Source organism: Betta splendens, chromosome 4, assembly GCF_900634795.4.
Source record: "Betta splendens chromosome 4, fBetSpl5.4, whole genome shotgun sequence".
NCBI classification, from domain to species: Eukaryota; Metazoa; Chordata; class Actinopteri; order Anabantiformes; family Osphronemidae; genus Betta; species Betta splendens.
The window spans coordinates 25368343-25393537 of NC_040884.2; the positions used below are offsets into that span (position 1 = coordinate 25368343).

Genomic DNA, 25195 nt, shown 5'->3' on the forward strand with positions numbered 1-25195 from the left:
GCCGGAAACAAGGAGCACCAGTCTCAACCTTCACAAGAATAACTTCCTGATGCTTCTACCTCAAAGACTTACAGTCGTCAGTGCTAGTTATTATTTACGATGAGTAAATTTATGGAATCGTTCCAGTGAGGGAAGGTTACTTAGTTCCTCAAGGTGAAAATGGAAACATTTAGCACTTAATGAATCAGGCTGGGGCTTCTCCCCCATATATCAGCATGTTATTAAGACATTTTAAAATCCCATTATAGTGTTTCTCCTTGAACATGTCATGCTTTTATTGGGCTGCCCTGTCTTTAAATCTGACCTTTTCTGGTCTGCTCTGAAATTGAGCCGAAAAAAAGATGTACGACCCAACGATGGAACAAAATATACATATACAGTTATAAAACTATCAGGAGAAGATGATTGTTTTTAAGTGATTGTACTTGGAAGAGCAAACGGTTTCTAGGAATATAAACCAACCTCATGTGCAGCTACAAAATGTGTGTAAATTGTAAAGTGGGATATAATAATGTTTTATGCACTTGTGGTCTATTTGTATTAATTGTAAGATTTATTTTTCTCTTATTAAATCTTAGTCAAAGGGGAGTAACTAAACATAAATAATCTAAGGCTTTACACTATGCTGCCATGCTATGTGTGTGTGTGTGTGGGGGGGGGGGGGTATACTATATACAGTATGCTCATGTGTGAATAAATTACATGTTCAAATTTTAAAAAGCATCACAGCTGCAGCAGACATACTGTAAATCACAGCTTCAGCTTTGCAAGTTTTCCTCCCAAAGACTGGTAAAAGTCTTCAGCTCAACTTTAATGACAAAAGGAGGAGGTAAAATTGAGGATGGAGGGGAGCGTGACACAAAGACTGTGATGACAGAGGCATCTAATCCAGGCAATGCCATTCTTATCAGGGTCCAGTGGATTAGAGTGAGCCTCCTAACCAGAGAATCCTTCCCAGCCAGACACTCTCCACAGCCCAAGGGCCTGGATCAATAGGCCTGCATTGATCTCTCTCCTCCTGTGGCTGGATTCACTTTTATTAGGACTGCCTTGGTCTGTCTCACTTAGACACACATGCGGCGCTTCAGCCTCTCCGTGTACCTGCCACGAGGAGCCCGCAAATACAAACGGACAGAGCCACATATACGCACACGTCCCGTTTCATGCGAGGACGAGAGCTGCGGTTGTTGTGTTTACACTGAATAATGGGTCACAGGAACACTCCAGTGTCAAGTCAACTTAGCCGAGCGATGGTGTTTTGGTTTCCTGTGTAGCCAAGGTACTTTGATCAGTATCGCCCAACAGCTATTAGTATGGGGGAGAGCGCCGCTCGGCTCCTGTGCTTTGTGGCCCCTCACGGCGGCGACAGCCAGCTCTAACCTCCCTGCTCTGTCTCCTCTCTCCTCCAGATGACGCGCCCCATCCAGGTGAAACCAGCTGACAGCGAGAGCCGTGGAGGTAGTTGTCTTCTTTTCTCCATCACTTATTCATGTCCCATTTTCATCTTCCCCTATCTAGGCTAATTCCTTTCAATCTTTCCCTCTGCTCCTCTGCTGTCAGTGTAATATTTCTGTTTTGATCCCACGCCCATTGTTGTTTTTTTATTTTATTTTCATGCTGCCACACACACGGTTTTAAACACATGGAAACACATATTAAGCAATGATCACCTATGTTGCTCACTTTTTAGCATCGTCTGTTCTATGTCGTTGCAGCACTCACACATTAACTTACTGGTACTGTACCTTGCTGGAGAAAGTCCATTTGATGGTGAAGGACACTTCTTGTTCTCCTGTTTAAAGCCCTGACATGCAGCAGTGCATTTGCCAGATCAAACGCAAACAAAGTGAATGTCTGCTTCTTCTAATGGCAGTTTGAAACCAATTAATGGAAATGTATATAATCCCATTTCATACTGTACATCACAATGTTTTATTATTGATTCACATTTGGTGGGTTTGTGCAATTATGTTTGCGTTTTTTGCACGGTCGTTTCCCACTTGAGCTCTTGAAGTGGATGTAATTGATTAAGGTGTCGCTGTTATTCAAGCATGTAGGACTGTGGTGGATGCTCCTGCTGCCACTCTCGCTTTTCTTGTTTCATATGCCAAGTACATTCTCATAGCCTGTAAATTATATAGTGATTATGCCCAGAACTAGGACTATATCTATTGAAGAGCCCAATGAGGCCCACACTGTCTGCATTTAAAACGTGAGCGTGAACGCTATAGAGGATAGAGGAGCACGTACAGGCTGCCAAACAATCAATAGATTTGCAGGGTTCCTGCCAAGATCCTCATTACGTGGCCTTAATTCTGTTGTCTTTGATCTCCTCTGCTCTTGGAGGTTTTCATTTACTGGCTGCCTATCTGCATATATGTTAATGAGACACAGAGGCATCATTCCAGGCAGCGGCAGGGACAATGGGCCTGGATGCTGTGGGGTTTTTTTTTTTTCTGTGTGCGCATCTCAAGCTGAAGTGTCACCCCATAACAAAGCGAGTGCCGTTTTGTTATTAAAAGGAGGAACACTGGAAGGAGAGGAAATGCACAAACAATGTCAAGCGCATACAGCTGCTGCGCTGCACGTCTGAGGCTTTACCTAAAAACCCCGGCCTGTTTTGGGTGAATTATGGCGACTGCCACTTGGCTGCCTGTCAATGCACATAGTCCTGAAAGGACACCATAACCCCCTGAGATGGATGGAGGGAAGGCCAATAAAGATCACTTTGCCTTTCTTTCTTTCTTTCTTTCTTTCTTTCTTTCTTTCTTTCTTTCTTTCTTTCTTTCTTTCTTTCTTTCTTTCTTTCTTTCTTTCTTTCTTTCTTTCTTTCTTTCTTTCTTTCTTTCTTTCTTTCTTTCACCGCTCTTCTTTGACAATCAACTCTGTATTTGTTTCTTCTTCATTCCCTCCTTCTCTGAACCATTCACCTAGAGCTTTAGAGTGGTGAGACAAGCAAAAGGGTCTTGTGCTGTCAAGATTGATGGCCCCTATAGCTCCATTGATTTTGCCATTGTGGTGCTGTGTGTCCACATTAACAATGACACTCAGCTGTCTCTTTACTTGGTTGTGAGTGGCTGGTTTTAGCGCTCCCAGGGCGCTTTGGTCAGTATTGGGTCCTCTTATTGGCCAGCCATGGGGACCCTACTGAGGAACAAATGAGTGCTGGAACAGACCTGAGAGTTGCACATCATCTTAAATGAACAGGTCAGAGTGGCGCCACAGGGGCAATCAAACACTAGCATGACTTTAACAGGTTAGGTTGAAGGAACAAAAGGGAGAAACACAGAATCTGCAAAGTGAAATAGATCTGATCTTCACTTTTTAAACATCCTATCCTCCTGTTTTTCTACTTCATGCCATAATTACTGTCAACGGTATTTTTCAGCTGGTCTTACTTATACTTGTGACCTACTTTTCCCAGCATTTGATTCTTATTTGCTGTAAAATATTAAATTTCAGGGCCTTGTGTTATTAGTGTTCTTATTTCGTACTGTCACGACAGCCAAGATCAAATCTTTGTTATTTTCATCTTTACTGGCCTGCTGTTGGCAGAATCCCGATCAATAACCCAGCGTGGAGTACATGAGCTGGAAGAGTGGATGAAAAAAAAAATTAATTAGCCTCGGAGTGTTGTAGAGGGAGGGACGCCAGGGACAGAGCCAGGCTGGCCCGCTCTCTCAGGGGCCACGCTGTTAGTCCAATAGGGGGCACATAGTCCTCAGCACATACAGTCACACTACAGAACACAGTCATACTAATTAGTCCCTTAATCTCATTATATGGGGACAGTTCAGATCACCTGCACCAGGTTGATCATCCATTAGGGAAAAACCTGTTGCTGTGTTTTTATGCCTGCTGGACCTTCGCTCCTGCAGGAGCAGCTGTCAGCTGTTATTAAGACTCGAAGCCCGGCCCGGAACCGTGTACTCTCACTGGGTACGGAAAAATTAAACCTGCTCTCTTACAGTCATTAAACAGGAAGAGCAGCGTGGCACATTCTTTCAGCTGTCTACTAAATATTTGATGACTCATGGACATTTGATCAAAACTGAGCAATTTACAGACCTTTATCTCACATGAGATTTTTACTTTCACCTTATGGGAATCATTGAAGTAATGAGTAAAAATGACTCCTCTTCACTCAGGCCTTTGAGTAAACCGTGTTGCCTATAGACAATAAAAGGAAATATACGGTAGAGTAAATCCATCCCAACACTCTGTTAGCCCCCGCTGCTGCTTAACAAAGACGCACTGTGAAATGAATATTAATGGCCAATCACCTACCTAATCTAGCAGAACCGCAGCAGTTACCAATTGAGCCACCAGCACCGTGAATTTCCCCGTCACCGGTGACGCAGTCTGTGCTGGGAGGTTTCTGCAGGGGAGACGTTTAAGGAGGCAGCAGGGAGCTGTCTCTCTTGTTGTCTCCTCACGGGTCTCTGATATGAAATTGATTGATTTTCCATCACATATGGCACTGATGAGTGGCAGTGTCTGCTGCTGATATTTCATTTTTGAAGGGCTGCTCACTGCCTCCTTAGAGGGCTTGGTGTCCTTACACAGGCTAAATCAGCTTTAACCACTTTGATTTGATCCTAAACTCTTTACCAGCAGCTCTCCTGTTAGCATTTCACCATTACTTTGTCCCCCTGTGCTCTGTTTTTGCAGGGATGTCATTTCATACCCTACGATTTCATATACAGTACAGTATTCATTCTTTTCAGATTGTGATTGTGCTGGCTAAATTGTTTTCCTGTATAAGTGCGGTGCAGGATTTCTGTTTATGCATGGCTCCTGTCATTTCCCATCATTTACCATCACTAAAGCCAGAAATCAGAGCGAGAGCAGACTAGCTGTCAGCTGCAGCTCAGTTGGTGTTGTAGCAGGCCCGCCTGGCACAGCTACGCAGCGCTACAGCCCACTGAGGAGGCCTGGATTAGAAACAGGCCCTGGCACACACACACACTCACACACACACACACACACACACACACACACACACACACACACACACACACACACACACACACACACAGTGGACAAACAGACAAACGCATACATGAAGGCACACACACACATGCAAACATACATACTATACACACAATGAGATGGGAGATGTACACAACAGGGATGAGTGTGTACATGTTACAGGTACATATTTGAATACAGAGACAGCATATCAGAAATGAAATTGGTCAGTTATCTCTTTGGCTGTGAATTGCGTGCGTATGTTTGCGTGTTTACTCCCACTGAAGGCCGATGAAAAGGTTTGCTTCAGTTCACCGAGATGCGACATGCGAAGAGAGGGAGAAACAGAGACGTGTTGAGTGGAAACGACAGGAAAAGAAAAAGATGGGGAATTAAAATTGAGAGAGCAGCCCTGCATGCTCTGTTGCTGCTCTGTCTTCAGTCTTTGATGATGAATTTATCTGGCATAAAAGACAACACAGTGGCCCATGTATTAAACATCAGTGGTGTTCTCCTTTTCTTGCTGTAGAGCAAGCTTCCCATGTCAGAGCAGCTCAGTAATGAACCAAGCAGGAAGGCCTCTAAGCTCCACTGATTCCTTTTAGAAAAGAGGATGAATACAGGATAGAATTATAGTTAGAGGAGGCGGAATGAGAGGAGCGAAGATGGATGGTGGGAGTAGAGAGTTGAAAGAAGGGAACCAAGTGCAAAATAAACAGCAAAGTGTTGATAAACCAGCAAGAGGGAGGGGTGGCTGGGGCGAAACAAAACGCTGAACACTGTATCTTCTCCCTTTGGAGGGAGGAAAACTATAGATTACTGGCGAGAGTGTGCTTGGCTGGGCATAAATGGAGAGATCTTGAAATAGTAGGGAGCATGTTCAGAGGTTCTGGGGATCAGGGGGAGCTAATCCAATGGTAAGGCCAGCTGTGGGTCGCACAGTCAGGGCTCACACTCCTTGTCCAAATCCCCTCTGGTGCTCTTACACAAACAATACTGATACACAGGCCTTTGCGAGACGAGACATCAGTCAGCCGACTCCACCGAGCCGGGCTGGATAGTTCAAGTCACTCTGCCTGTAAGCTCTCAAATTTACTCGCACTTCAGCACAAATTGGTTGCAGGGGCGAGGGGCTGAGGGGGCGGAGGAGGAGTGTGTGTGTGTGTGTGTGTGTGGGGGGGGGGAGTAAGGCTTATGAATGACACGCATAAGAAGAGAGAGAGAGCGGGAAAGCAACAGATAAACAGAGAGAGGGAGCGAGATAAAGATGATTAAATAATTTCTTTACGGCTGTGCTTTGCTCCTGAGGGTCACAATGTGCTGAGGCGGTGGGAGCGAGGCAGCGGCGGAAGTGGATCACAACAGTTTGCTAATACACTGGGTAGGTGGAGATCAATTAGCCTTATCTGACGCACTACTAATGATAACGCCCATGCAAAACTTGCTGACGCGGCAGAGAGCTGAAGAACCCGGAGTGATGACGTAATGAATTTATGTAGTTCAAACGCTTTCAGCAAAAATACTTGACTCCAACTTCTGTGGTGCATTCAGCTGATACAGGAGCAGCAGCGGCATAAGGTCAGAGGTCACAGGACAACACATTCGCACCACTGTACTTGTGTTGTGCTTCTAATGCCGGCTCCATGTTCTCGCCTGTGAATACGGACACATACACAAATTCATCTGAAGACGTCCTCTCTGCCGCCTTAACAAAGCACACACACACACACACACACACACACACACACACACACACACACACACACACACACACACACACGCCCTCCGTCCGCTCCGTCCCGCGCTCGTTGCGACGGTCTCGCAGCGGAGGCGGATCAGCAAAGGTTACTGTTGAACACAGAACGGAAAGGTCAGAAATCATGTTTAGTTTTCCTGGGGCCGGGAGGTAATTCCAGCCAGCAGATTGTGTTCAGACGAGCAGGCAGGCAGGGCAGGCCAGCGGTGGAGATGCTCATGCAGAAGGGGAGCGAGGCGGGGATGGGGACAAGGTTATCCAGTCAGCCATTGCCTCTCAGCCCCTCCGCTGTCACCCTTAATAACACCCTCTCCCTTATCACCGCAACAATCACCTTGAGAAACAAACTTGTCTTCCTTGTGAGAGGGACGGCGACGGGGAGAAGACGGCCCCCATATGCATCTGCTCTGCCGTTCTCATTACAGGGACAGACAGACCGCAGAACAATTTGCTTCCCAATTCTCTGCATTTTATTATTCGCTCTTTCTTCCTCCTCGGCTTCTTCTGCTCGTTTTCTTGGTCCCCTTTGAACACGTCAAAACATGTAGATAAGGCGCCGGCGTCCGACCGACGAGCAATAGCGGATAATAATCATATCGCAGCTACCAGATTGAAGAGACAAGACCCAGGGTAAATGATGGCCTGTTATCACTTAGCCACCACTTAACTTTGGGCGTCAGTTAAGAAGCTACAACACAGTAGCTACAACGAAGTGCTGCACTGTGAGACAATTGCTTCATATACAACTTTGTAGAAATCAGCTTAGGAGTCGTGTTTAACCTCAGAATGCTGTTTACCCAGTGTCCTGCTGCTCCACAGAGGCCTGGAGAGGGATAAGGACTTTGACCTTTTAGAAGCTTGCCTCATTCAATCTTTATTTCAAGAACTTTTGCCATTTTATTGAACAGATTTTTACACTAAACTACACACTATGAGAAAACCCCTGTTTTTTTAAAGGTCATATATTATGGAACATCCACATTTCCGTCATTTCTCGACATTCACTATATATGATCATGCATTTAGAATCCCCCCCTTCATGTGTGCTGTACTGCATGTCCCTCCCCTGGTTCTGCCCCAACACCTCCCACATCAGCGCTGGCCAAAACTTGCTCCCCATCATCACGGTTCATTCACTTCAGCAGACTATAAGAGGAATGAGACTCACCCGCAAACGCTGCTCAGTTGTTGCTACAATGCACACGCTCTCTTTACCATTACCATTACCATTTACCATTAGCACAAGACAAGCGTGGGGTCTAGTCACCTTCTAGGGCAACAAACTCTGTGTATTGGTGATCAGCACTTCACCTTAAACTACTTTGAGAATAATGGCTTATTGCCCGCTTATTGCCAAGTCTCAGTTTTCATGGGAAACATGTGGTTGCACTCATGCACTCTATGTGAAGTCTTGTATCTTGGCCACTTGGTTCCTGTTGGCCTTCCGTGTTGAGACAGCTGCTCTTTCACTAAGCTGTGTGTCTCATTGGGGACCACCAGGACCCCCAGAAGTTTTCACATACTGTAATCTCAAAATTTTATTAAAAAATAATTCATGACTTTATTAGACGTGAGCTTTGACCTCTTGATATAAAATTGACTGGTATATGTATTCACTTTGTAAGTATATAATGACATTGAAATGAGCGTGTGTGTGTGTGTGTGTGTGTGTGTGTGTGTGTGTGTGTGTGTGTGTGTGTGTGTGTGTGTGTGTGTGTGTGTGTGCATGCTCTAAGTGGACTCCAAGCTCTGTGATTGCAGTGGATCTGGAGGAGGCCAAGCGAGGGTTCTGATTGGAGGGCAGAGTCTGAGCATCTTCTGCCAAATCACTGCAATCACCCGTTTGCTCCCTCTTTCTGCTTTAATGACACTGCTTCATAAGGAAGCAGGCTCATCAAGCTGACACACACACACACACACACACACACACACACACACACACACACACACACACACACACACACACCCAGGTGCACTCAGTGAGGTCACGCTCAGCAGATCGGGCGAGGCGCAGCAGGCCTCAGTACAGGGAGAGGAGGTCCACCAGCAGATGGATGGAGATTAAAGGAGGCTGGAGACACATATACAAAAGACACACAGGCTCATACAGAGATACAACTTATACATCATCAGAGACTCAAGAGCCTGAGTTAGAGAGTGTCATGACACACACACACACACACACACACACACACACACACACACACACACACACACACACACACACACACACACTGGAGTTTTACCCATGCCCTCTTCACTGTCTGGCTTCTTCCCAGTGCTGAATTATCTGCCCTAATTTTTAAAGACCTTTGCTCTCTACAGTCCATGTGGAAAGAAAATGTCCTGTTTGTTCACTGAAACAGGCCAAATACTGTTAGGAGCTGTGGTTTAGACAAAAACTGACGGGAGAAAAACAAAAATGAGCTCATGCGCAAACACTTGCACATTAAAATCCACACAAGCGCCGCGCAGATCGCGATAATCAGATATGCACTCGTGAGCATAAGCTTTAATGCAGTCTACAGTTGTTAGTTGTTGAGCTAATAGCTGGCTGTCTAATTAACAGCTTTACAGTATTTACAATCTGTAGTGTTTATAAGGTGTGACAGCGGCTGTTTATTTATTATTTACTTCTGTTGTTTCTGTTCTATTAAAATGACCTTGGATCTGTCATGGGTGACGAACAAAAAAGGAGAAGCAGCAAACAGCAGAGACTGAATGCCAGGGGAGAAAAGAGCTGCGTAAAAACAAGAGAAGGAGGAGCATGACGCAGCTTCATTCAGAATAGACAGAAAGCAAAACGTCTCTTTAATCACTTAACATTTCAAATGTACAATAAATGCAATTCCATCACTTTGCATCTTCATTGGCACGAGGCAGCGCGCTGCGTTTTACTCTTAAATGGAGGACGACTCCGCGATGATGATCTCCAGATATGCGAAAATGCCAACTCACGTAGCGTATGTGGATATTTTCTGGTGTAACTGGCGTGCAATGATGGCCGTAATTTACTTTAGCCTTTACTTTTCACAGGTGTAATTCGGTTTTCGAAGCAGACAGTCAAAGCATCAAAAAAAAATGATGTGAAGAAAACAATCAGGTGTAAAATTAGATCTGTTTTGTGATTTGGCATCTGCTCCTCAGCTCCCCTCCGTGTTTGCTCCTCCGGTTGTTCCTCTCCATCTCAGCATATTAACTTCATTAGCCTCTCGTATCACCCTCTGTCTCTCTCACTGTCAGTTCATGCCATTCACCTAAATCACTATGTCATGCTACCCTTGGACTGGGAAGTATTCCTGCTTAAACACAGATATGCATGCGCTGTAGAGGAAAATGCTGTATTTTCTAACTTTGCCTTTGTGTGCAGCTTAAGCTGTAGCAGCTATTAAAGGAATAAGTAGACACAAGGACACGGGGATGCGAGGGACGGCACAGGGATGACGTGTGTGTGATGCACCATTAGGGAATGCCAACGTTGGTTCAGTGGGCACCGTAAAGAGGCTTTTAAATTAGGCCCAGCCGTGTCTCACCTGCCGTCGCCGTTTCACTTGCTGAGACGACAAATAGTAGTGCGAGGAGGCACGCACTGTGACACACAGTCCCATGATTACCTGCCCGCCCACTCCCCATCCGCCGTCTCTCCACCCATCTGCCAGTCAAACGAGCACGGAGCTAATGGACGGAGAAGCGGTGATTCCGCGGCTGTAAAACTGCAGCAGCCGGGGAGATGATTGGGGTAACCTTTGCTTTGGTGCATGAAGGAAGGAGGAGTGTTTGAAAATTATTCATTCAGTATTTTGTGTGTGTGTGTGCGCGCCTGTGTGTGTGCCTCATCATTACAGTGGAATCAGCCTTGATGTATGTGATGTGAATTTGTTGTGACTGCTCTGAGCTCGCCGCTGTTGACGTCAACCTCGGTTTGTACTTTCTCTGTTAAACTTACTCTACATTCTTTTCTTTTACCTGATCCCTCAGATCTTACAGTACTATAACCTATCCCCTAACGTCAGTTTTGTTGGCCTTTTCTTCCCTTCATCCTTCCCCTCTGCTCTGCCGACTTCTCACCTCCTTCATTGATGAGTCTATCAAGTGAACCGGTGTTGTCGAGGATGATTGGCGAGCGGGTCTCCGTGCAAAGAAGTTAATATGCGTCTCCCCAGACACTTCAGCTCTTAGGGGCTTGTGACCGGGCCTAAACACAGGCCATCCTGATTGCCTCTTTGCATTAAACATGAAGAGAGCCCCCGCTAAAAGACGGCCGAGGTTGCACTGGGAAATAGGTAGAACGGAGAACGAGGCTTCACACGACTGCTGTACCTTTGGCGGCGCGAGTTGTGACCTGACACTTGAACCAATTTTAAAGAGTGTGATCTTCAAAGGCCACTTTGATAGCGGGGGGGTTTATTGGGTGAGATCTGAGGGAGTGAACTATCTTTTCATTGTAGATTAGCTTGAGTTGGACTTGGACTAATGACACAGGTGGGGCAGTGTCTTGCTAGGAAAGAGATTCCCATCTAGAACAGATGCTATTTCTGTGGCATAACAACAGATACTGATAAAGATCCAAGAAACTTTTTTTTAGTATTATATCTCACATCTTCCTTCTTACATCCCCAGTATCCCCCTACAGCAATAAACTTGTCACAAAACCCAAAACATGACACATCATCGCTTGAAATATAAATAAGCCCATTCGTTGCCTATTGATTTTCCTACCATTAGGGAAGAGAATGACTCGACTGCTGTTGATGTGGAAGATATTGTGGGTCAATATTGTGTTGCTCTTAAAAGCCACTGGAGGTTTTTTAGAAATTGGGCTGGTGCAGAGAAAATAGGCCACGCTACAACTCTAATATTAAGAAAATGTCTGGACTAGTTGAGGGAAATCTGCTTGGCGTTAATGTTATCAGGGAATCAGGGAGCGGCGCAGGCACAATGTGCTTTAGGGAAAGGTACAGCCCTCGACAGCTGCCTGCCCGGACCGCTGGCACACATCACCCTAATATGCTGAACTGGAGGCAGGCATTGATTCCTGCATGCTGGAGTGAAAGCTGGGAGCGCCGCCGTGACATCTTCCTCCGGATGTCGGAGGGACAGGTGCTTTGTGGGGCCTCCTAATCTGCTCTCTTAATCTGCGGCAACGCGCCACGCTTTAACATGACCAATCTGACAGCGGGAGCGGCGGCGGCTAATAAAAGGAGCGCCGCGTTAGAGCCGGCCCCGTCAGGTTCAGGACAGGACCATGGCACACGCGGGCCGCGTCGCGCGTGTGTCAGGAGCTGCCGCCTTCCCCAGGTCAAGGAGGCACCGGGGGGTTGAAATGCAGAGACATGCCAGAGTCCCTGCCTTGCTGCTTGTCAGGCTCCGTGAGCAGTAGTCATCTTGTTTCCGGCACCCCCCCCCCCCCCCCCCCCCCCCCCCTCCTCCCTCCACTCTCCCTCCATCCTGTTATTTTAGGGATCTATTCTTGGCCTCCCAGCGTGTACTATCTGAATTATTTATCCAGAGAAATGAGATCCCTGCATGACAGTGAAACAGGATTTTATTTGTACCATTTGATTCCATTAGAATAAACAAAGTACTGATCCTGTTATATAGTTTAACCTAGAACTGTGAAATAATGCATAGCATTGTAATTTATCAAGTACATCTGTCTTCCTACCAAAATATATTTTTTCCCAGAGAAATCTATAATAAAACCTAGCTCCATGGCATTATGGTTTATATAAAAATATAATTTTACCACTTTGGAAATTAGGTTTCACTATTTCCACATAATACATGGTATTAAAAATGAAATGTTATTCATATTGTGAGGAAACTTCAGCCATCTCATGTCAAGGTGTTCTGCAGCTCGTGTGTAGCCGCAGCCTGCTTGCTTTCTTTGGAGACTGTGTATGAGTAATACATCTGCTAGCCTGTATTAATGTGCTCTCTGTCTTCATTGCACATGGGCAGGGCAAATTGTTTATGTTCGTTTTATCTCATGAGCCAACAAACAAAATGGAAAAGGCTCAGAGCAGCACAGCAAAAGCTCAATCTCAGGGTGAAACGAATGTGGTCTGTAACTGCAGAGAACTAATGCGCAGCAACGCCACAGAGGAAACAAAGGGCCCTGTCAAACCCCCTGCCCTATATCTCAGCGGTGTGTCTATGAAATTCATTCTGTGCTCGTGCATGCATGTCAAGCTGCTTTGCCTTGTATCTGGATGACATTAATGAAAGGTGAAAGAGGAAATAATCAAAGATCACAATACTTTACCCTTGATACAGATGCATGTTCGTACGTTGCTGGCAGGAGAGATCCCTGCTCAGCTCTTATCTGACATTAGGATTCAATGCTACATTTCTCTCTCTCCAGCTCACTCGTCTCGCTTCCCCCCCCCCACCTAGCTCTGCCCACTCAGCCCGACTGCAGCTAAAGGGTAAATGTAGCTCAGGGGAAGTGCGCTGCCTCCACCACATGGTCCCGAGGCCCACTATGTGACCTCCTAACATCTTCCTCTTGCTCCTCTCCTCCTCCTCTTTACCTTTTTTCTCCGCATCACGTCTATATTTGTCTGTCCACCTCGGTGACCTCATTCAGAGCGACACAAACCTCTAAGAGCGAACAACTTCTCAGCCAAACAACGCTTGGTTCAAAAGTTTGCAAGTTTTGCAGAATATCAGTGTTGAGCTTTCAAAGTACCAATAAGGCTTTTTCCTATAAACAAAACCGAACAAAATGTATGAATTATGCAACAGAAGGCACAGAATACTCTGGTTACAAATGATTCTTACTTGTTGACATTTATAGTAATACAAAATGAAGGAAAAAGGCTAAAACAACAATAAGCATGGCAAGAAAAATGCTAGTAAAGCAACAAATTATACTGTAGTTATTATAACTACAGTGTAAATACATGCTGTGTTCATATAATTTAAATAAAGCAAGGAAAGAGCATGAAATGTGCAATTGAACATAAAATGCATAAAAATGATAATAATAGATATTTATTTTAACATAAACTAATTAAATACAAAATGTTATTATACTGTAAAATATTTACGAGGGACATTAAAGAATTGTAAACTTGTGTGGCTTTTATAGTCAGACTGTGTTTAGCCACCATCCGCGCTTTTTGCTAGCTTGTTAGCTTGTTAGCCAGCCCGCTGAGCAGGTTCGTTTGCTATGCGCAGACAGCAGAAGGTGTTACTTTAAATACTTCCGTGTCCGTGCATGTGGTTTAACTGGGTTCTCTGTGTGTGTGGAGCTGCACGGCACCTTTCAGAGTGGGGCTGAGACCATGTGGTCCGCTCTGACTGCTTTGGAGGGAGGCTGAGGGCCCAGCTGGTTGAGGGAGAAGAGCTCTGTGGCTAGCCAAGGCAGCCGCGGCGCCTGCCAACCGGCCGCGCGCTAGCACGCGCGCACACGCAAGCATGGGTTGTGGATAAGAGGGAATCACATGCTGCCTTCCATGCAATTAGAAAGATTTATCTGAGCGACAGTGTCATTAGGCCCTGACTTGTGCAAGGTGCAGCTTGCGTGTGGTGGTTCTAGCACATCCAGGCGTCCTGTTTACGTGAAGACAGTGCTATGTGCGCGCACAGAGCTTACAGAGTTTCAATCATTTCAGCTGACCTGCAGCCAGGATTTGGCGAAAATAGCCGCCTACCTCCAACAAAATTGTCTAATATCCTTGAATGCAGCGTGAAGGGAAAAAAAAAATCTTTATTTGTTGGCAGCCAGGTGCTGGCCCTGCAAATTATACATGACCACAGGTCTTATTGATTCTCTTTTGTTTTTCTCTGTCTGATAACACATTGTTAGAGGAAAGTTGGTTCAGTGGACTCTCACAAATTGTTTTGTAAACACAGAGGGGAAAATAAAGAACAGTCCAGAATCTGTCACATAAAACAAAATACGTGTTTCGAGGCTACAATTGTTTATTTCTCGTTGATTCCATTTTTGATGGCGATCCTGTAGTTTTGAGATGCCATAAACAGTTTCGCAAGTTCCTTAATATTTATATATATTCAAGTAGTACATTTTTTTTGTTTGGGTCTGCGCCACACGAAAATCATAGCCCTACCTGCTCGACCACATCTGCAATGATAATACCAGCGATCACTTCTTCAGAATATTTGACAGCAAACAATAGCTGCTAAAACACTACATCCTTAAAATGCATTTCTCCCACTGTAGGTCATAGCAGCTCTATTTATTCTGACCTCCATCTTGCCATACGGTCCACTGGCTCTCCAGTGAAATCTGAAGTGTATCTCTAAATGGTGTGCAAGCGCTGGAAGACTCGCACAAATTAGCTGTGTTAAAGTATATGTATGCTGTCGATGGAGGGAGGCTCACTAGAGGCACTGTGCTTCTTATCTGAACAGTGGGAACGTGGACAGAATGATTAGCTAGTCTAACCACAGGCATCCACCGCCTCTAGCTTGGCCATTTTCACTACTTTTCTGTACAGCGGTTTTCCTGCAAATAGTCTAAAGGGTAAGCCTAACCAGGGGCTATGTGTAAGTGGATAGATGACAGCGAGAAACAAGAGCTCTAAAAGGAATTTGTCATTTTAAACAAATTGCTTTGGAGAGAATGAATTGGAGTTTGTCTCCGTGTTTAGATCCCTCTGTCAGCATGGACAGAGAAAAATAAAAAATGCCCCGACCTGAAGCGGGTGTTGTTGCTTACCTGTAAAACCGCAAACATGTGAGAGGACCTAACAGCGTGTGGTCCCCAGTTTCTCCATTAGACAGTCAGCTTGGCATTCGGACAGAGTAATTGGCTAGATGGGGTTTCAGCAGGCTTAGCTGCCCTGCTGGCACAACAAGGCTGTCTGTCCCCTTCCCTGAGTCGCTGCTCTGCTCGGCAGGAGCGCGGCCAGCTCCACTGCTGCCACGGCCTCTTCAAAAGCCCACCGAGAAGCTGGGGATGGCAGCAGCTGTTGTCCCAGGGGAGCGGGAGGAATTCAGGGCCTCTGGTCATTAGTGGGAACCAGTGTGCTGGGACGAGTCGGAGGCTTAGACAGCTGGGAGCCCGCTATCGCCGTTCACCCCTTCATTCCACCGTCCATCCGCTCTCTCTCCCATCCCGGCAAGAAGGATCCTGCTTGTTTTAAACATTCCTGGTTCTCACGCAAGACAAAGAGAGGAATTCCCATGTGGCAGGTATGGCGGCACAGCAAGAAGGTAGTTTGACTTATAATAATAGTATATATATAGTATAGTTTTACAGAGTGATTATTGAGACATCACTGTTTACCTTGTACAAATATATGCAAATATCCTTTGTGAGAAGGGTGTCACAGGAGAGAACCTGAGATTATAGACATGACTATAGATAACAACATGTATCTTGGCCTCTTGGTTTCTCTGGTGATTATATTTGGGGCGTGATTGTGTGTGCGTGTGTGTGTTCAGCATGTTGTGACACCATCTGACTTATGAGTCACTGGCATTTGGCGACATAGGCCTCTGCTGAGTGGAGTGTGAGAGGGAGCCTGTGCAGGTCTGTGTGATTCTGTGCTGCTGGGGCCCCATCCATCCATTTTCTAAACCGAATGCGGGGGTCGCGGGGCTGCTGGAGCCTAATCCAGCTGGCTATGGACCCTGGACGGGTCGCCAGTCCCGGAGCCACGGGGAGAACATGCAAACTCCACACAGAAAGGCACCAGGGCGGCCTCTGGGAATTGAACCCAGAACCTTTTTGCTGTGAGGCGACAGTGCTACCCACAGCACCACCGTGCCGTCGCTGCTTACATGCAGCTCTTTGTCTCTATGGAAAATATATGCACATCCCTGTAAAAGCGAGACATACTATGAGGGGTGAAAGTATTAAGGGTATAAAATTTAAAATGGCTTCCAAAGGCAGAGATGCCCGTGATTAGTTTTAAAGCTTGCATTAACATATTTACAGCAAGGGACTGAGTCAGTAAAACCGCTGATTCAATATCTTGTAACGGTTTATGAAGCAGCATCTTGACCATTTGTTGAAAGCATAGACACGGTGATCTGTTTTATGTTGTATACACTCATGGCCACTTGCTGCTCTGCAGCAAAGCTGTGGTCGAGGTCGTCCTGACTTCATGTCAGACATTGCGCCTCAGTGAGACGTCACCCGTGAGGCCTAAGTGCAGATTTCATGTGGACGTCGTGATACTTTTTCCCCACTGTGAGTCATTGTGGCTGTTGATTGTACAGCTCCAGATGCACCCTGATGTTCAAACATAGTTCTTTTACAGTGTTCCTGTAAGCCGATCATGTCCCGACACACACCAGAAGTGGTGAACACCAGGATGCAGTTGAAAACCTTTTTAGTCATGATTGCCAAATAGCACCACAGAATACAGTATGTACATCACATAATATCCATGAACGAAAGGCTGTTAATGCAGTGTTAGTGTGGCTTTGCATGCAGCGCTAAATGGGACTGATGGACGCACCCTGGCCATTACTCAGTGCGTTGCTCGGCTAATTTCAGTGGTCTTACAAGTACAAAGATGTCAAGCCGGAGCAGGCTTACCTTGGGTTCCCCTGAGTCCATTAATCCTTGGCCGCTGCCATCCCTGCCTACACTGACTCAGCTGGTTCACAGTGCTGCCAACAATCTGCTCTTTACAGTATTTCCCCATCCTGTTTGTTTAGTTTTGCTCTGAGTCAGCTCCCATCAACAATAACATCTGATATGAGTTAAAAAGGGTTATGGAGATGGATGGATAACAGCTGGTAAGCTCAGTTTTTTACACTGTGACCTTCATTCATTTTGGAGTCTTCAGTGAATGCGTTTACATGCGCTTAAGAAGTTCTAACATTTTATCGGTGATGTAAACAGGAGCTTTAGATTCTGTAGTCGGGGCAGGCTAATCATTGTTTCATTGTGTATTTCTTTAATTCAGTTCACAAAGCCTAAGATGACGGTGTAGGAATAAGACCATAAAGGACCTTAATGATGCAATCAGTTGTTGTTTCTAAACCTCATGTACAAACATGATAATTGTTCTATTTGTATGCATGTTATACTGTAGCGTTTCCTTTATTCAGTGTTATCAAATTGTTCTTTGTATGGTCACACACTAACATCATGTAGAGAATGTTAGGATTTTGTGAATTACACAACAATCCAACAGGTCTTTTTCTCTTTGCATTTGTCTCTTTGCTCTTTGGTTGAACAGCCGTCCTGCTTGTCAGGATGTGAGAGCGCATCTTCATCCAGCAGTGAACGGAGGGAAGCAAGGCCGGCTGGTGATGATGATGCAGGGGGAACAGAGGAGGTGGACTGTAGATTACCTTTGCAATTTCTGGAGCGAATGCAGCTTATAATGATCCGGGATGTTCCCGGTAAAGGTCAGCTGAAATTGCAACAAGCATAATTAGTAGCTTATCAATAATGCATCCATGGGGCTTGGTGGGTGTGCGGTCTCGCCTCGCTTTGTATAGGTCTGTATGTGGGCGTGCGTGTGCAGCGTGCACACGTATGCGCACCTGTCTGTACCCAGGAATGACCAATGAGAGCTCCTGACTCAGGGGAGCTGCTTATGTGTATTAGCATGCAGATCCCCTCTAACAAACCATACACTACCCTACAATAGTGTGGACTCAACTGATGGTAGTAGAGACTGATGGAAAACTTCAATAGACACATCGATCACTAAGTCAATTACTATTGATCACGATGTCAAAAGTATTGGCCGAAAGGGAGGAGAATATAAAATAAGGGTATATTTTGCATGAAATATGCAGAAAATATTGAAGTATTATGCAGAATTAGTATTATCTCTCACGTAATCACCGCCTAATTATCTGGTAGTGGGAAACATTCCCTCCAGCACCATCTATGTCCAGGCACACTCGGTATGACTGGCCTCTGTTGAATGTCAAGTTCTCTCTTAGACCAAGTCCATTATTCCTCCTCCTCCTTGTAAAGCTGACAGATGCCACACAGAAAGCGCCCGATGCTGTGCAGCTTAATGCCGAACAGGACTGTTGATTCTTAATTATGAAGCTGCTTTCACACCTGCACTGGAACCCGATCTGCCTGTGACATAGTGTAACAGACGTATCCAATCAGAGGGCCCAGACTTCTTCCTCCAGGCCTCCAGGTGACATGTAATGGTCAGGAGAAATCACATATATTCAGGTTCCTGTTTATCTGATGTGCTCACCTGAATCTGGGCCTGTGAAAGCAGCTTGAGTCAGTTAATTAATTTGATTTCCCACGACTAGTTCATATTATTTTAATGTTTGAAAAAACAGAAAATGCATAAAAGAAACAGTGAAGGTTCAGGTGTGTCTGACCTTGCATGCGCCAGATGATCTAAGTCTTAGTGCAACATCTGATTCAAAGGCATTTTTCACTGATTTCACACACTTGCATCAGAGACATTATCAAAAACGATTCTCTTCACACGAGGTAATGTCTCTCTTGATCAACAGTATTTCCTTTTCCTTCCATCATGCTGCACATCCACGCGAGTATTAGAAAATGTAGCCAGTAACTGATTGGGTGATTTCAGAGCATATAAATAACATATTAACCTAGAAAAAAAATATGAGGATCTTGCATAATTTATTAGGAGTACGACTAATAAGGAGCTGGAGATTAAGGTAGATATTACCTCACTCACGGACGGTGCTCGTTAGCACACAGGCCTCCTCTAACTGCTGCAAAGACCAGAGAAGCCGGGGTGCATGCTGGATGTGGATGGCTGTGGGATCAAGCGGACCTTGGGGAATGCGTCTGTATTTGCAAATGTTGTTGATGTGTGTGACGTGGGGGTGGGGGGGGGGGGGTGTGGGGGGGGTTCTCAGGTTCTTTGGCTCCGGCCTGTTGATAAGTTACTGCGGAGCACATGAGCAGGGGAAACGGGAAGCGGGTGAGATGAATGTGATTGGATTGCCGGCCGAGTGCAGGCTCCCCCATCTGTCTCAGAGTCTGCCATCCCATCTCGCAGGCGGTAGGAGGTAATTGGGTTCATTGTTCTCACCACAGGATCCCCCGGATTGAAAGCTTCATTATCTGGATAACCATGAATGTAAATGAACCACGCGTATGCAGTGGGGTAATAGGGAAAAAATAGATCATTGCCTCGACTGAAACACATAGCACATCTCCAGACGCAGACAGTACAGTGATGGGCCATTTTCACCTGTAGTTACACAAAAATACCTCTACATGTGCACATTATCTCTCTCGCTGATTATTTTTACACTATATACTCTGCACCACATGTACATTTTTGCTCTCCTTTACTTGAGCTCGTATTTTAAGACTCTGAGCCTCTGGACAGTTATGTCACAGTCGATGACATGATTCACTGGCCTCGAGTGCTCGCCGGCCTCAGCCAGGGAAGGGTTAAAGCATCTGCCTTCTGAAAATAAACAGGAGCTCACACTGGAGCCCAACCACTCTCACATCCTCTGGCAAATCCATCAATTAGCTGCAGATGTGATCTGCATCCAAGATTACTGCAATTTAAGCATGTCGGGAAAAGAGCCTAATCTGGTCTCCGATGGTCGCTCCGGTTTTCAATTTACTTTCCAGGAGGGAGCCGGGATCTACCAGGACCTGGTAGCCTACAGAGAACAGCACTAATATACAAATGAATGGTTGCACCTCGGGATTCACGGGCCTCATTTTGATTTTCAAAGTGCAGTCTGTCCTGGAAAAGGGATCGCCGCACATCACATCCTAAAAATAATAAGTGTCCGGCATCAGAAGGATCAGAGCGGATTCAGACCTGATGCAGCGCAGGTCATTGTACAAATTGGAAGGCGGGAGGGAGGAATGAAGGCAGGAGAGGAATGCCGAGGAAAGCGCCGTCCTCTCTGATTGTGCCATGCTGTGCCTTTGCGTCTGTTGTAGGGCCCTGTCAGACTGTGTTTACTTTGCTGAAGGACATTTCACCTCTGGAAGCCTGGGAATGAATGAAGAACTCATTTCTCCAACAGAGACTAGTCAATCACTCCGCATTTATTCTCCTCCGTTGCAGTGGCCTCTCCCCAGCCAGGCGAACAATGGCACCCTCTAAAACCGCAGATGACTTTGACTCGAAGCGAGGCCGTATATGCAGGGCACGTCAATATTGCTAAAGAGCATATTAGACAGAGGCCAGGGCTTCCGAGGGCACATTGTAATTGTAAAGTTTTAACCATCTGTATAGGATGCTAAATGCGGGAGGTTTGCATTTGTTTGTGCAGCAGCACTTGACACAGAGAGGATCAGGGATTCGCTGTCTTAAAGAGGTCTGAGGCTTAGCATGGCTGCATAGTTAATGTCATGACTTGGGTCTAGCAGATGGCAGAAACAGTTAGGGATCTCATTAGATCAACCAAGCATCTATGCCTCGTCGCAAAACCTTTCATTAAAGTTCCACCGCCGGAATGCGACTGTCTCACAATATTGGTCAAAGTCAAGAGAGGGTAGAACAAAGTGTTGAAAGTTTACATCTGCATAAAGCTGAGAGATTAAGACGACGCTCGCGTCTAATGGGGAGAGATGGGAAGCGGCGTGGAGCGCAGGGCCCGGTATATGTGCTAACCGGCGTCTTTATGTCTGTGCGCGCTCCTCTATTTGTGTGCAAGTGTTTGTGTGGGAGTGATGAGTGATGCATCCTTGCTGAGCATAGCAAACAGGATTGTAATGGTCACAGAGCACATTTTGTACCATTTGCCTTGTAATTAACTGGAATTTGTTTAGCACAAACGTACTGCGAGCGTGGGAAAAATGTTCTTGTGTAAATTATTGACAGTTGGTGAAGGCAGATTTCTCTTTTTTCTCCTTTTGGAGGAAGGTTCCAAAGTGCCGCCGCGTTAACACTTATTTTATTTGTATTATCTTTAATAACACAGAGGCTAAATGGACCAGAGAGGGAACTGATTAGCAGCACCCTACAGCTTGGCACCCCCGAGTCAATATGCTTTATGGGCTTTTAAAAGACATTTAGAATAAATTCTCATATATGGTTTGAGGCGTGGGGCTAATCACAGCGAGCAGTCTCCCTATGAGTAATGCTTTGCACTGTGAAGCATCAGATTTTCTGTTCGGGCTGCAATTGTTACTAAAAAGACAATAGGCACAGCGGATTGGAATCGCTGTGTCTACAGGCAGGTTTTTACTTCTTCATAGAAGGTGCCATTATTTTTAATGATGATTGATGCTATTAGGGAGCGATAGGGAGAGATGGCTTTCTCTTATTGGATTTTTGGCCTATTGCTGCTCCTTCTAGTAATGATACACAGCTTAGTTGACTGCTGAGCTTAATCTCACCAATTTTACCAGGATTGTCACAACAGTTTAATCAAGGGAGATGTACAGTAGAGGAAAGGAACAGGTTTCAGGTGCTATAAATTAATTGTTGTGTTCTTACTATACAGCATGTGCCCCTGCACATCACAGGGCACCAAAATCAAACGCCCAACTGCAGGTTTGATCTCTGAGAGGCGATGAAGCACAACGTGCCTCTGCCCAGGCGCACTTGGATGGAGTTTAGTTGTTGTGAGCATTACAGATCAACACCTTAGGAAAGCAATCGGCAGAACCATTATGCACAGTGATTTTCGCCAGTTACCTCTGGTGATAGGAGAACGCCAAGGCGCGTTCCCGGCGCTCGCTGGTAGACGGTGCTTAGCGAGGATCTGTGGAACAGAAAACCAAGCTATTTACAGAGAATACAGCAGCCTCAGAAGTAGCTCATAGCCTCGGGGTGTAAAATACTTGAAAATAAGCTCCTGGTCTCTTTGATGTGTGTGCACCAAATCTAAAGGCATTTCAAATAGTGGTGCCTTTGAGCCAAGGACGAGTCTAAATTGTCTCTTGGAGCTGAAGATGGGTTAGGTGGGGAAGAGTGGTGAGTAAAAATCATGGAATGTGATATTTTTCCTGATGGTTGCATTATCATAACACACGGCAGCTGACAGGCACAGTCCCAGTGGTGTTTTTTGAAGATGACTATCAAGGATATCTGAAGCGCCGGGGCCTTATTGTTCATTCACTGATGAGGGAGGACAAACATCCTGGGAGGTCCTCCGATGACGAGATGAGTTGTTATAGCAACACATGGTCCCTGTTTAACGGCGTTCAAATGATGGAGGAAAACTGCTCTGGAGCAAGTTAAGCGACTGCGTGACATCCGCCTACTCATAGTTATTCCATTTTGTGTTGCTGCTGCATTAAAGGCTCTGTTCCTTGTGCCCGTCTGTTGTGTTCAACAGGTAATTGTCACAGCACGTAAGGCATCTAGCAGCTCTGACCATGTAAGTCTCTGAGGCTGGAAGTTATAAAGTACTGGGCGACACACTGTGGCATTTCAGAGTTGAGCATAGATATTTAAACATATATACAAAAGATGTTGAGCTTTTGAATGTCAATGTGCAACGTAGCTAAAAATATGATGAAAAGAAGTGAGGGCACATGAGAACAGGTCAAGACGTCAAGCGGTGCTACTGTAGGTGGCCACTCTGCATGGCTCCAGTCTAATCTATGGTTGGTAAGGGAGGAAGAATGTGAAGGGCTACTCCAAAAAAAAAAAAAATCACAATTTCATCCCGTCCATAGACATGGTAGCAAACTGCAAAATCCCCAGGGGCCTGAATGGCACACAACATCTGAAGAGGCCTCAATTTTGAAATAGGATGGTTACTAAACTGCTGTAACACAGCTTTTCAGGTTTCCTTGTGCCTCAGAAAGGAAGTTGAAAAATAACATTTCACAATCTCTGGACCTTGAATGCTTTCTTATCCTCCAACAGGAAGGGGGGAAAGACATTTCTCAGACTTTCACGCTTCGACAGCTTGGCCTTTTTTTTCTTGTCCTGTGGTCAGTCAATCGCCACCCTCCATTTTCTTTGCAAACACACATTTAAAGCAGAGGTTCCTTTTTGCTGGCTGAAAGGCACATTTGAATGCAAATTCGAATGAAGCATGTTTCATATTTTGACAGGTGGATGTGCCTGTGGTGCTAAATAAACACGGCCCGGCCGCTGGTGCACTCACATGGTCAGTTCAGAGTTCATTCAAAAGGGATTATGCAGCACCTATTCCCTTCATCACCAAACTATGACTTGTTCAGCTTTGCTGCTTGATAAATTACTTTAAAAGTAATTGATGAATGAAACACTCAGCTGTTCGACTAATATCAAGTGTGCGATCAAGTGTTTGACAAACCTGCAACTAATTGCATCCTGTGTCACACTAGTGTGGGACCAAAAGGTGTTTCATCACTCACAGGACGGTAGCGACACGCTGGCTCTTTGATTCGTCCTAATTGCACATATCGTATCGTTGCAGATACAGTATATGAATTATGCCTTCGAAAATGTGGCCAGCTGGATAAGCTGATGTTCATTTTTGGATGTATGGTAATGTGAACAGATGTGATGCAGCCTTAGAGGGCACGGCCTTCTTCGCCAGCTACTGTGGAGACGGTATTTACGCTCTCCTTCTTGTTTTCCTGCCATTTCTCAGCCTTTGATGTCTGTAGAGAGACACAGCTGTAATTCTGGGCTGTATTTCTTGTTTAAGCCTGTTGTGTTGTGCATTAATCCCAGGTAAAACCTCCGTATCAAGTATTTAAATTAGGCCTGGGAAGGATGTCCACCCCACAGTCCAGCAAGCCAGACTGTGTGATAGATGGATTTTACCTTCTCTTCACAATGTGAAGCAACTGAGGGCAAATCGCAGTTGTTTTCTACAGTGACTCTGGTACACACCTAAATTACTTGTTGTCTTCTACAGAAACACGTTTGTTTGTCTTGGTCCTGACTGGTTTAAAGTTAGAGTGCATGTGTGTTGGTCTGTGTCTGCGATCTCTCTGTGAAAAGAGACCCAAAGATCGTCCAAAATAATAATTGTCCAGTGTTAGAAAAGCAGGAGGCCGTTGCCAGCACTCGCTTCAGAGTGTTTTACTCCCGGCTGCATTGATTTTTTGTTGTAACTGCAGGTCAGCGGGAGGAAATTGAATTGGAAATTGTAGAAACACTTTTATCTTGTGGCATTTGTATTTTTCTCCCCCACCCTGTATTTTGAGGTGCCAGTACCAAAGCTAAAGGGAAGAGCGGCTACTGTCAGGACTGCTCTGATACCGACTTCTCCTAAAACACTGTCCTTAAATGCGAAAGGTCACACTCACCCTTGTGGCTTTATACTACACGGGTTTGCATCTGTGAAAGCTCTTCCTCGGTGCACATGGGGTTAGTTCTGCTTTTAGGCAGAGAACATTGGGTCAATTTTGGTGGAATTGCTTGCTAAGACACATTACCTCTGGGGAGGTATCAGGCATTGGAGTAAGAGTAAGTTGAGTGAAGGCAGTCTGAGGGAATCTGAGTGGAAAGAGGCCGTCCAGGTGGACGCGACACAGGACGGTGCATTCACTGTTAATTTCACACAAGCTTTGACTTGTTACTGGAATCCATGGACTTTTAACCGTGTGTTTGTGGCTTTGGCAGCCCTTTAACCTCACCTTCCCGTAGTCACAGTAAG

The 25195-nt window shown here is 45.4% G+C and overlaps 1 protein-coding gene across 9 annotated transcripts in view; it reads left to right on the plus strand.

The window, feature by feature from the left end:
• The window catches only part of celf5a (cugbp, Elav-like family member 5a), a 144008-nt gene that overhangs the window by 77624 nt on the left and 41189 nt on the right, over positions 1–25195 (plus strand). For all 9 annotated transcript variants that reach the window (XM_029149055.3, XM_055507749.1, XM_029149054.3 and 6 more), the window contains exon 3: positions 1410–1458. In XM_029149055.3, coding sequence (XP_029004888.1) covers positions 1410–1458 — 49 coding nt within the window. The remainder of the gene's footprint in view (positions 1–1409; positions 1459–25195) is intronic.